Source organism: Lithobates pipiens, unplaced genomic scaffold, assembly GCF_037356315.1.
Source record: "Lithobates pipiens isolate NorthernLeopardFrog02 unplaced genomic scaffold, aLitPip1_a1.2 Scaffold_19, whole genome shotgun sequence".
Taxonomy (NCBI): Eukaryota; Metazoa; Chordata; class Amphibia; order Anura; family Ranidae; genus Lithobates; species Lithobates pipiens.
The window spans coordinates 223,893,488-223,907,395 of record NW_027507764.1 but is presented as its reverse complement, the minus strand read 5'-3'; the positions used below and the strand labels follow the sequence as shown (position 1 = coordinate 223,907,395).

At 41.4% G+C, this 13,908-nt stretch overlaps 1 protein-coding gene across 4 annotated transcripts in view; it reads right to left on the bottom strand.

The window, feature by feature from the left end:
• The window catches only part of TRANK1 (tetratricopeptide repeat and ankyrin repeat containing 1), a 389,483-nt gene that overhangs the window by 32,149 nt on the left and 343,426 nt on the right, over positions 1 to 13,908 (bottom strand). For all 4 annotated transcript variants that reach the window (XM_077491750.1, XM_077491748.1, XM_077491751.1 and 1 more), the window contains one exon: positions 10,943 to 13,866. In XM_077491750.1, the coding sequence (XP_077347876.1) occupies positions 10,943 to 13,866 (2,924 nt within the window). The remainder of the gene's footprint in view (positions 1 to 10,942; positions 13,867 to 13,908) is intronic.

The following is a 13,908-nucleotide window of genomic DNA, read 5'->3' as shown; positions in this document are numbered from 1 at the left end:
TCTATTGCCTTCCACAAAACGCTTCCGATTGACCTGATAGACCAGCTTTCGGACCCCCAGGGAAGGTATGTGTTTGTGAAGGTCTCCTTTTGGGGCACTAAATTCACTATTGCCAACCTTTACCTACCAAACACTAATCAAATATGGTCTGCTCTATGGTACATGAGGATCTTGTCAGAATTTACAGAAGGTAAACTAATCACAGGCAGGGATTTTAATGCCCCAATGAAACCACTCTTAGACTTGTCAACCTCTCGCTCATTCATCTCCTTTACTAAGCTAAGGGCATTCAAACGGGCTATATTCGACCTCCATTTAATCAACATCTGGCGGGTTCTGTTTCCAACAAATCACAACTTTACCCACTTCTCACAGGTCCATCACTCTTATAGTCGTATTGACTATTTCCTTCTTGACCATAGCTGCTTAGATTGGTCACCTGAATGCGAGATAGACTCAATGGTCTGGTCTGACCACTCACCTATCTGACACTATCGATTCCTTCCACGCTGGTGAGGGAATGGACAAGGAGGCTGAATGATTCTCTTCTCACGAACCCCGAATGTTCCCACAAGGTTTCAGAAACTATCTCTAATTTTTTAATAGATCATTCCTTGGACACTACCTTGCTACCCTTACAATGGGATGCTCTTAAAGCTGTCCTGCGAGGAATCTTTATTCAGGAGGGGACCCGCTTGAAAAAGGCTCGATCAGCCACAATAACCTCAGGAACTCATAAGCTTCGAGATCTGGAGACCCAATATAAACAAGCCCCTACGGTGGTGACTCTTACAGAGGTCTCAATGGCTCGATCACAATTCAAGGACCTATATGAGGCCTCAGCTCGTACCTATGCGGACAGACTTGCCTTACATTAGTACCGATTCCGAGATAAATGCGGTAGACCGTTGGATCGCACCCTTCGTCCAAACATGTCTTCCACATTCATACCTCATATTCGGGCCCCTTCTGAAGAAATGCTTAGCGAGCCCTCCAAAATATCCCAAACATTCCAAGATTTCTACCAAACACTACAATCATCCGGAGTCTCTTCTAGCTCAACCTACAATCCTGAGCCTGATAGACAGTCCTATATTGAGGAAACTGAGCTCTCTATTTTAGATGACGATACTATAGAAGAGCTGGAGCAAAACATTACAGCGGATGAGGTAGTAGAAGCGATATCGGCCACCCCATCCGGTAAAAGCCCAGGTCCCGACGGTTTCACCCCTAAATTCTACAAAACATTTGTCCCTACTGACCCCCTTCTTGGCCAAGGTGTTCAGCTCACTATCGGAAGGCTTGGCGTTTCCTCCACAAACGCTCGAAGCCCACATTACCATTATCCCAAAACCAGATAAGGACCCTACTTTGTGCGCCAATTATAAGCTCATATCGTTAATTGGAGTGGACTTGAAAATATATGCCACAATATTAGCCACTAGACTGCAGCCGCTATTCCCCTGACTTAGTTGGGTTTTGTAAGTGGCTGAGAAGCAAGAGGCGAGGCAAGAGGTGACACCCTGAAAACCCTGCTGCTTACCGACTATGCCCGCACCCATGATATCCCTTTTGACAGTCGATGCTGAAAAAGCATTCGACCGGCAAGTCCTCCAGATGTCTCTGAAACAGATAGGCCTGGGCCCCAAAATACTATCCCAAATTATGTCCCTTTACTCCTCACCTTCCGCTAGAATTCAGGTAAATGGTTCATTGTTCCAAACAATTCCCATTTCCATACCCTCCTGGTTCTTTAAGAAGCTCCGCCAACTATTCTCCTCCTTTATCTGGGGAGGGGCTAGTCCCCGAATATGCTATGAGACTCGCTTCCCAAGATTCGTGGCGGAGCTGGAGCTCCAGATACCTCTATATAATATACTATATATATATATAAATGTTGCAGTATTACACGATCATCTGATTCATAATCTCTAGTCTCATCAGACCGGAACGGTGGCAAACAGAGCTTCCCCCTCAAAGAGAATGTGTTCAGCTAACAAAAGCCCTAGCCTACCTGTAATGAGTGGGCACCACTCGTTGTGTAGATAGTGGTGCTCACACACCCTTAATTCAGATTAGACGCTGTAGATATACAGGCTTGTATACCACACTAAATCAACCGAAGCTCAAAAATTACCTAAACCATGAGATGATATAACACCAATGTTGCAAAATTGTATATATCTGTTTATGTGTTACGGAAAGACATATGTCTATTGTATAATTTTTCTATTTCAATAAAATAAGATCGAATAAAAAAAAGTCTTATCTTGATCTGATCATTTAGACATGGGCAATTGTTGCAACCTCTCATATAACGACGATTGATCATATTAGGCAATAGGAGCATAAAGATTGGCATAATATTCAGAAAAAAAATCCAAAGTGTACTATGCGCTGCTCTAATACATGAAAACCATTTGCAGAAAGCAATCGACCAACAAATTACCAAGCAACTTCCCCTTTTCTTCACCCTCAAAAAGCTTCTCACAGGGCCTGATCAGGCTGTGCAACTGTAGATACCTCCGGATCTGATTAAGTTCCATACAATTCTGATTAGGAGGATTAGCAGCAAATTGTACCCCGCAGCAGGGAACTATACAGGTCTCAGATTATATTGTTAGAGGTTGTTCTAACTAGGGTCCGACTGATTATCAGTAGGGCCGATATTCACTTTTTTTTTAAGTATTGGTCACAAACATACCTGATATTACCAATACTGCTTCAAGGGGTTTTATGCCGCGGTACCGTTCTTTAGAGCGGACGGTCGGCTTTATTGTAATATCAACCGATGCGGCTCAGCCACTTGACTTATTACAGTCATCGGGAGGGCACAACCCCCCTCCTGCCGCCTTCCACCGCTCCCCCCAGCTCTTCCATACCATGATGCTTGCTTTGGGTCTCAGATCTAGTAACCCGAAAGTGATGTCATGACATCACTTCCTGGATTACTGGCATCTTAAAGGGGCTAGTTTTAAAAAATATAAAGTATTAAAAAATGCCGATCTTGATGTTTTGAATACTTTCAAGTGCAGTGGAGGTGTTTGGGGTCTTTTAGACCCCTGATCCCTCCATAAAGAGTACCTGTCACTGACAATTACAGTCACAAGGTATGTTTGCCTTCCTTGTGACAGCAATAACAAAGATAAAAAAAAAAGTGTAAACTTTTTTTTTTAATGTACAGAATATCAGCAGACAAGATGGGCTATCGGCCTGAGAGGTGACTGAAATATCGGTATCGTATCAGCAGCGAAAAAACTATTTTGGTCAATCCCTAGTTCCAACAGGTTTGATTATGAAAATATAATGCCCTCTAACAGAGGTCTTAAAAGCATCTAACTCCACCAGCGAAATTACCATCCCTGTTATGTTCCCAGTACATAACCATGTGATTTTTGACCTGTTCAACTGTATCAGGGTCCTGGAGCCAGCCTGACTAAAGACTCAAGGTAGGGGAAAAGGTACAAGTGCCGACAGTGCCTGGGAGGAATGCAGTAGCAGCAATATGAGGAAGTGCACCAGGACAATCTAAAGCTAGATGTATAGGGGAAGCTGAACCATGTGTGGAAGAGAAGCATGAGTACTTTCTTTTATCAGGGTTCTTCAACTGCCAGAGATCTGTTAGACCCAGGACATCCAGCACAGAGGCCCTGTGCCTATTCATAGAATCCAGCTTTGTGTCAAAGACTATTAAAATCACAGTGAATTATTTTGTACAGATTAGAAGAAAATACATGATTGTACAGGGCATTTAACACCTGAGGGTCAAATGGCGTGGGAAGGAAAAAGGGTTGACACATTTGTGATGACTCTGATGATCACAGCAGCAGCCACACACCTGTCATCTGGAACTGTGATAACCTGCTGAATCATACATCAGGCAATGACTTACTAACAAGGATTGATATCACCCGTAGCCAGGGTTTACTGGTTTACTCAGGTCAAATACATTGCTGCCAGGGAGATGGGTTTCCTGGAGAAAAATCTGCTGGGGTTTATATTGCTTAAGGTACTGAAAGACCAGGGAACTTTTCACTTTCAAGTTCTTGACCCGAATGTTCCAGAAAAATGTAACCTTGTTCACCATCAGTGGAGATAGAGATACTGCTGAATAAAGGGGTTTAGTAGTAATATAATTGGAAGAGAGAAGACACAACAAGTTGAAACATGTGGAGTACCACCGCACTGGTAACACAAATGAGCCTCTGAGTCTGGAAATAGAGTAAACTTCAAGCACAGCGTAGCACCTACAAAGTGGAGCACAAGAGAACAAAAACTAACACAATGTTGAGAACTAAACCCCAAACAAACCCTGTGTTTGCAGAACAGGATGACTCCAACATGAATCAGCCTGACCTGTGCAGGCTGATACCAATTAATCATGGAGACTAAAGTGGAAGCACCCCTGCAGTTTTTGCTGGGGGTCAGATGCTAGATCAGTCCAGAAAAAAAGGGCATGCCATGAGAAGAAAAGAAAAAACACACACAGGTCCTCTCAACAAAAGGGATCTAAGCTCTGTACTGCTGGGAAACAGCAAAGTCCAAATAGGAAGATACAGCCAGGGCATGCAGCAGAGACTGTGCCAACTTGGGGAGGGCTGAATATGCTGTGCCTCTACAGCAAAGCACCCCGGTATGAACCGTTGTGGGTGACTGAAATTACAGAAAGAAAAATAGAACACAAAATGGCATTCATATTTCTCTGAGCTACAGGATTTTTATAGGGAGCTTGACTTGCGCAGATAATAATGTTCCCTCAACTACAAGGGACTGGAACACTCCTCCTTCTTGCATGGCTGAACAGGAGGCACGGGTGAGTTGAGAGAAGAAGCTCATTTGTTGGGTGACTATTTCAGCCTCCACAGTGACTACCATGAAACCTAGAACTTTTATTGAGAATCTGATTGTGGAATGTCTCATTGATCTCAAATCTTGAACGTGGGCTCTGAGAGATAGCATTTTCTTTTCTGGAAGGAAAGCTTTTGCTTGGGATGTGTCCAGGACCAGACAAGAGTATTCCAGGGAAGAGGCTGGAGAGCAGATTTGTTCTTAAATTGATCCACTAACCAATGGCCTGGAGTAGTTAAATTGTCCTGTGTGTATTTGCAGACAGCTGTAATGGCTAAACAGCCCCGAGTTCTGAGATGGGCAGGAAAAAGTGCTAGGACCTTTGTGAATACTCTGGGAGCAGAACGACAGTGTGACAAAGTGGAAATGTCTTCCACTGCAAAGCACAGAAAGCATTGACGAGGTGTATAAATGGGCATATGCAGAGAGGTATCTTGGATGTCTGCAGATGCCAGGTATTTTTCCCGGTCTCCCCTGCAAAGTAAAAGTGAAATTGCTGTAATTGCTCAATTAAACTCTGAAATACAGGATGCTCGTGGTTGTTCATCGCCCTAGTCAAGTTAGCTGCAGTTTGACATACTAAAATTGCAGTGAAGGTTGGCTGCAGGGCTGGGCCTACCAGAGTAAAGTGCTTTTAGGAGCATCTCAAACTTTCTATTTTCAGAATCTGTAATGAACAAACATCTTCAATTGGTACAGTGAAATGTTTAAAATGGAGGATCAACTACAGAAACTGGCCACATTTTAGTGATTTCCTTTTTCACTGGATAGAGCTTGGCAAAGATTTTTAAAGGAGTGAAAATATTTTCTAGAGTGATCCAGTCATCATGGATTGCATATTATATCTGGTCTCTCAGCATCCAAAGGGATATGGCAAGATGTAGGAGAATCGAGAACTACAATGCCGAGAGTTTTGTGCATGGCAGTAGTACTTGCATTAAGCTCCCGCTTCAGGTGTTGGGAAAAAAATCTTCCCAAGCCTGCTCTAATATTGCCTCATCTAGGGAAGCCATAATGGGATCTGACTCAGGCCATTAGTTGTCTGAATAATAGGGAGTACCTTGTGCCACTACAGTTAGAAATGTGTATAATGTTTGAAAAGTGCAACTTGAAAGCTGCTCCCCAATAGTGTAGGCGTTCCTAAACTGTGAATAGTGTATACATGAGGGGGCGCTAATAATGTGTACATAATCAAATAGTAAACTGTTACCAAATAACAAATAAAGTGCAAAAGTGCATATCTAAACGACTAACAATCTTATACAAAAATAAAGTGCAATGTGCTTGGACTGCAAACTTCATTAAAACAAATGTGCAACACAATATAAATGGATATTGAATCAAAGAGTCCTTTTAAAATTACAGTTCAAAACGGCTTCTATATCATAAGGTCTTCAATATATGTTATGCAGTGGGAACCATCACCACTTGAATGAATTAAAACACTCAGAAGTGATCAGTTGGATGTCCACTCAACAGAAGACCATGACCCCTTTAGCTAAAAAGAGGGTCAAATAACACCTGTTTTTGTATCTACTTTATTCCCTTCTTGCACCTCTCAGGAGTTTTGCTCATCTCACCTCCTCTATGCCATAGCAATGCATAGATAATAAGAAAAGAGGGAGAACCAATTTCGTGATACCATTTAAAACATAATAAGTTACAACAGTAAAAAGACTGCTTTAGAAGTGCCAAAGACCCAGCACTAAGGAATACCCGCATGGATTAAGCTGGAAAGCACCGCCACCTGGCTCATGTTCAAAGGGACCAGCGTGTGTTCCACTGTCGAGTAGTGAGAACTGGAAAGCCTTGGACCTAGAACATATTTAGCACCCCCTCATATATACACCATTAGTTGTCTGATAAATAGTGACACAGATACAGAAAATCTGATTTGGTCAGGTTGGCTGCTTGCTGTGTGCCTAAGAACAAGAATCAGGTGCAGAGACCGATGACATGTTTCTGCTCCGCTGTAAGGGATGCATCCTCATTCTGAGGGTTAGTCTGGTGTAGACCTTCAGCAGAGCAGATGCTCATCTGAGGTTTAGCTGTGGCTTTCTTTTGCCTGATCATGAGGAAGATGATGAGGAATACAGGGTACATGTGTCTGCAGAGTATGCAGCAACTCGGATGTAGGCTGTCCTGTTACAAATTCTTGTAGCAAAATGGTGGAAGGAAGCACCTAAGTACCTTATGAGGCAGAAATGGCAGTAAAGCGTGAGACCTGTGATGTGATGTCATCCACATAGTATTAAGGTCTAAGTGGTTCTTTTACAAACAAACATTGTCCTCATCGGTCCACAACACTTAGTCATACATAAAAGTACAATTTTTTCCAATCACAGTGGGCATACCCACAAAAGGGTCTTCAGTGTTTGGGCTCCATAGCAATCGACTATAGCCTTGGATCTGTGTAGCGCCTGCACTACATCTTTTTGTGATTATTACAAGGCAGTGAATGGGATGAGTGAAGCATTGAGGAATCTGAATAAAATAATAAGCTAGGAGTGATGTCTCCGCAAGGGAGGAAAAAGGTCCATTGCCTTATCCAATCACCCAGAGGTACAAGCCTATAACCCAGGGTCTAGAAACAATTTAAGTCATGTACTGTATGCTTAAGCTATATTTATGCTTGCAGAGAGGAATGTCACTCAAAAATAAGTCAAGTTGAATCCTATATTACAACCCAATTCCCAAAAAGTTGGTATGCTGTGTAAAATCTACATAAAAACAGAATGCAATGATCTTATGTACTGCAGATCATACATTTATTCTTATCAAGCAGTAAATGAGCTTTAAAACAAGCTTTCTTTAACCTCTGTGGCGGTAGACAACTGTACAGCTAATTTTTCTCAAAGACCAAAACATAGACTTGTGCCTGGTTGCAGTTTGTTTGTTAACAGAGTACCTGCTATTTGTCTGTAGAAGGCATGCAGGTTGCCAAGTCCATGCTGCCAGAGAAAGCGAAGGGATGGAATTTCAGCTCTTCTAATATGAATGTTGAGTAGCTACAGTGTTGGCAGCTACAGAGGTCAGTGAAGGCTTGTTTTAAAGTCTATTTCCAGTTGAAGAATGTGTAAATAATTTAAAGTCCTTAAGGCTCGCCACAGGTTCTTTAACTGACCATGTAATGTTACATTAATTAGTAACATACTATATATTTGATTACTTATATGAGCTTTCAAAAATATAGTGGTTCCTATCAGAATATTTAGCTCTACATTCTGGGTGTCTTTGAGCCGGAATGTTCCTGGTTCCACAGCTGCAGTCTTACCTGTTGTGCCACGGAAGAGCTCTAGAGCTGTTGCAATGTTCCCCCCAGCTTGATGCATTGCCTTGGACTCACTAGCCCCACCTGCTGCCAGCTGCAGACAATGTACAATTAAGCAGCCAAAAAATAGCAGCACTTCCTGTTACTCAGTGCCTGTTTGGACTTGCTCCCTGGGTGTATTGAAAACTCTGTGATTTTGACTACCGTGTATTGAACCTCTGCCTAAATTCTTGACCACTCTCCAGCCTACTGCTTTAGTACTTCACCACCAGTTCATGTATGACCTCCGCCTGCCTGAGCATTCTTTGGATTTCAAATTTGTACCGCCTTTCCTGATCTGTTGCCGACTTTACCTGCCTGACTACATTTTCGTCTGAATCTTCAGCATACAAGCTCCACTTCGGACACTACCTACCACAGGTACCTTACAGTAATCAAGTGGATGACATTTAGTGTTGCAAATAAATGGTTTAACATATAACAAATGTCCATTGTATAAATTTTTATCACCACAGTAGTTTCATATTACATCAATATGAATGTTATACATTCAGTATTGCACCCATCTCACATGAGGAAAAAAAAAATCAATTGGAAGCAAAGCTTTCCCAAGTGTATGCACTAATCTAAATACTTTCTTAAATATCTAAGGCCCCTTTCACACTGGGGCGGTGCGGGCGTCGGCGGTAAAGCGCCGCTATTTTTAGCGGCGCATTACTGTCATTTTAGCGGCAGTCTGCGGGCGCTAGCGGGGTGGTTTTAACCCCCGCTAGCGGCCGAAAAAGGGTTAAAACCACCCGCAAAGCGCCGCTGCAGGGGCGCTTTGCTGGCGGTATTGCCGCGCTGTCCCATTGATTTCAATGGGTAGGAGCGGTTTAGGAGCGGTGAATACACCGCTCCTTCACCGCTCCAAAGATGCGGCTAGCAGGACTTTTTTCACTGTCCTGCCAGCGCACTGCTCCAGTGTGAAAGCCCTCCGGCTTTCACACTGGAGTGAAAGGGGCCGGTTTTTTTCAGGCGCTACACAGGCGCTATTTTTAGCGCTGTAACGCCTGAAAACAGCCCCAGTGTGAAAGGGGCCTAAGTGATAACCTATATTGTGTGGGTTAATAGTACTTAGATTAATTTGCCCTATATGCATGGTACAGAGTCAATTACCACATTTCAGGCAGTAAGTGTATGCTGCCACAACCCAATTACTAGTCTTGCCCTATATTCATGTATGTGACTATGTATGGACTGTTCATTCGTGTTTTTATTTTCAGTTGTGTGCACGTTTTAGCATTCTCTGACTTAAGAGACAAAACAGCAGATATTAAAGGATGTCATTATGTACCATAATTTACAATTGGATTAATCATCTCTTCCTGATAATCAATTGTTTAATTATCAGATTTTTACAAATGGGAAAGGTAGATGATTTTAGAGAAAAAAAAAAAAAACACCACAAAACAGGCCCTAAAATTCTGGCAGCTACCAGCCAAAGAACCAGATAGTGCTTTGTATTAGTCTTACTTGATATGTCTCCCAATGCCAATGTACTCAGCATGGCATACAAGTATGAATGTTTGTCATACACAAAGCTTTATTGCTCATTTGGTATCTGCCGTTATAGCTCTTCCCAGCCACAGCAGTCACCTGGAGATCAGGCTTCTAGACTATGAAGCTGAGTATGGTAAGTGGCAGCTTCTATTGAGCAAGTATAAGAATTTGGGCAGTGCTCCCAAATATTATCACAAAAAGTCTAACAAAGGTGTTGGGTACCCAACTGAACTGCTATATCAACTTATTCATTCACTTTGGGATTTGTTTTCTGTATTTTTCAAAAAACGTTGATCCTGCTGTTTCCTCCCTATCACATGTGAGTAGCCCATGAGACTAAAGAGTCATAATTGTGGGCACATACTCACTGGTAAATGACAACCCACTCCCTCTCTTCTCCTCAATGCCCACTAATAAGCTAAACACAATGGGGGTGGAATATTATATCTTGATTGATGGAGGCTTCTAATCCCTGTTATTCCAAGACAGGCTTGATGGGCGTCACACAGCCTGACTGTCAGAAATCGACCCAACACTATGCTATTGCCAAAATAACAGATTTGATTTCAAATATATATTTGTATGAGGTTTTAAAACAGTTGATCAACATCATTTTACTCTGTATCCAAAGACTGTTTTCTTTTTAACATCGATTAGGAAAAAGGTATTTTTTTTTAATATAAATTACAGTGCCATCATCCATATACAGAAATAGAAGGCAACATGTAAATTAAATAGTGTGTGTTTAGTACTACTTTAAGGGCTCATGCACACAGGCTCTGTGAGCCATTACAGCAAGATGCCCTTGAGTGAGTAAAACAAGAGATAAGGCTGTCCTATGAAGGCGGAGATACATGGGGAGGAGGACAACTGAATATTAATAGACTGGGGATTGTCAGGGCTGCTGCAGCCACTGGCTGGAAGTACAAAAGCAGTGTTAGAAAATGCAGCCGCCTGCTTGCTCACTTCACGGCCAGCAGCATCAGTCCTCACAGTGATACAGTTTAATTAAAAAATAGTTCTACTCGCAGCAATGCCAGTGTCCATCAGCTGACATGCTGGAACACAGTTTTGTCGAGTTCCGCCAGAAAAAAAAGTCAGTCCCTGTCAATCCGGAGCTTACAAACTTTGTCAGTACTAGCCATACAGATCAACTTGTGCACTCATGGGCCATAATAGTCAGAGGTATCCTTGAATCATGTATCTGAATCATGGGCGAAAACTAAAGTCTAAATAGGAGACCGATACATACAAACTACACAAACCCTAATGAGATCTTACCTTGAGACCAGGTTTTGTGCTCATAGATCTGTTCCACCAAATCAGCAACAATTTTTAATTTGCTCTCAATCTTAGTCTGCACAAGATGAAACTCCTCATGTGATGTTAGTTTTGTTTTTGATTTTGTGTCAATTGTTTGAACAAGAGACTTTCCTTCATTGATCACCACATCCACTTCAATTTTAAAAAAATCAAGATATTGCTCATAAGCTTTGCTTTGCTGTCTATGTTTTTCAAGGATTATGTGATCTTCATAACCTTCATTAAAGCTCTGTATTCTAGGGATTTCCAGTTCTTCAATAGGTGTCATGGTTGAAGCTGCAACTTCTTCCAAGTCATCATCTATTTCAGATGGGTCAGAGACTCCCACTGCTTGAGAAAAGTTCACTCCACACAAGTCACACTGTGTTTTGTCAACATTTGCTATTTTAAAATTGTCTGGAATAGACTCTTCCATGTGTTTTTGCAACTTGTTTCTGCAAGCTTTTTTCCACTTTGTATAGATGCATGCAAAAAGAAACAGCATATTTATTTTTCGACGAGCCATTTGTTTCTTTACTTGGGCAGCTACAGTTGCCAATAGATCAACTTTCTCATCTTCAAAGTCTTGTTCAGGCTCCATGTATGTAGGCTTGAAATCCTGTACCTTTTGCTGAAAACTGCCATGTTTTCTATACTTGAATTTGTCATCAAAGAAAATACCACGAATGTGCCCTTTGACATAGTTTGTGTCCCATCTCCATGTGCATTCTACTAGGCGTTCATCATCACGCTGTTCCAGTAAATTCTGAAGAATGTCGACTAGTTCTTCCTCCTTATCAGTTGAGTTCACTCTGTCCACAGCACTGACTAATCGTCCAGGAATAGTCAGTGGAAATTCCTTTTGAAGATCTTTAATATTTTTCTGTAGTTGTGGGATAGTCTTTAAAAGTATGGGCTTTGCTTTTTCACTGACAACACCCTGAAGGTTCACCATCATTACCAAGTAAAACACCAGGCTTCTTTCAGCTTCTCCTGAAGAAATGTAATCCACACATTTAAAAGCATCTAAAAGAACATTGAACTCATGATTTGCATGACCACAAAGGACAGCAGCAAGATACGTAAGATGATATTGGAAGTGTGCTATAAGCCGACCTACATCCTTGGGTCTATATTCCCACAAAATGGAATATGTGTCCTTCAGTGAATTTTTCTTTCTATACAAGGTTTCCCAGAAGTGGAGAATGCTAATATAACTCTTTGGAAGAAGTACAGTAAACGTAGAAAATCTCATCAGTACTGCACAGCAGAGAATAAACTGGAATTCTAGCAACATCACAGTATTTCCAATGTTTGGTATGAAAGGTTCAATACATTTCTTCACTACAAAATTCATAAATCTGTAAAAATATCTTTTGCATCCATCTGGATTTTTGTTGATGTACAGTTCATCCACAGAAGCTTGCAGAAGCCTAAAAAAATGGATGTGAGGCATTTGTGACAAGTCACCAGAGGTATCAGGTTTCAACATGCCTTGCCTGCCCTCTAAATATCTAACTCTTTTGCCATCTCCTTGCGAATCATTCACTTTGTTCTGTTTTGCATATTCACTTTCATATTGTACCTCTTCCTCGTTTAGGTAGCGTTGCAGAACATCTGGATATTGTGACAATAAGCTACAAATCTGCATTATTTGTATCCAAAGGTCGGTTGATTCTCTCCGATCTCGTTTACTTTGTATCAGAAGTGATTCAAGAAATTTGGTTAGCATTGTTTTAGCTGGCACTGATATATTGAGTAATATCTCACTGAATTTTCTGGGGTGTTCGAAAAGGATACGCATATGGAAATGTTTAGCAAATACAGAGTTTAAAAGAGCCTCACAGTATTTAAATCCATAAGTCTTACCAGTTGTTTGGAACTCATCAGAAAAGTCATCACTGAGCTTTTGTGCTTCAATTAACAATCCAGAGATAGTTATTAAATTCATCTTAGACCTCAACAATTTTTTCAAGTTGAAATTCTGTAGAGGCTGGTGGGCATTGAGGCATTTCTCATCATCACACTGCAGACCTACAATGAAATTGCTACAGATACCAGTACAACCCTTTTCAAGGATCTTAGCAGAAATTTTGTGTAGCCTTTTTAAAAGGTGTTTTACCAGCAACAGCTTAACATCCTTCAGCTCCCTTGGTTCACTACCTTGCTCTGTGTGAATCTGAGAAAATCTTGCCCCCTCATGTTCCAGAACCGAACACTGTTCTTCCAACTGAACAACTCCATAAAACTCTAGGCATGACTTTACCATTTCCCTGTCTGCATTTGTTCTCGTTTCCTTGAGTGATTTTACCAGTTGTAGCAGAAGCTCTAATCCCCATGAAGCCATAAACAGCAGTTTTGGATGCGATTCTTCACAGATTAATGCATGAAAGAGTGATTCAACCACACCTGCATGGTGAGAGGCATTCCAAAATATATCAAATGAATTTTTTATTTTGTAAAAGTTATTTTCCAAGATTCCTTGAAGAAGAATAGCCTCTGCAGTTTCAACTTGGTTGTTTGTATCACTGAAAATGTGCAAAGCCTCCAAAAGTGCATCACCAGGGTCTTCATTATTTGCCAGGCAGCGTCGTGCTGCTGCAAGCAAACAGGATGCTCTAAATTCTCTTTTTCTTGTTAGGTTTGCGGCCTCTAATAACTTCCCATGTTCTCTCATGAGAGATGCTGCTTCTTCACATCTATTGTTACTCTGGAGCAACTCTGCAGCTTCAGTCCAACATTTTCGATTCCTCAGGAAGACCAACTGATCTTCAACGTCAAGTTTAGAAAGCATTTCAGTCATTTTATTGAGATTATTATTTCTGAAGAAGTTTGCAGCTGCTTCCAAACAGAACTTTTTTTCTGTTATCTGTAATTGTGCACTGGGGTACATCTTTTGGCGTCTAAAAGCACATGAAATAAATTTAAGGTTAGAAATAATGGAA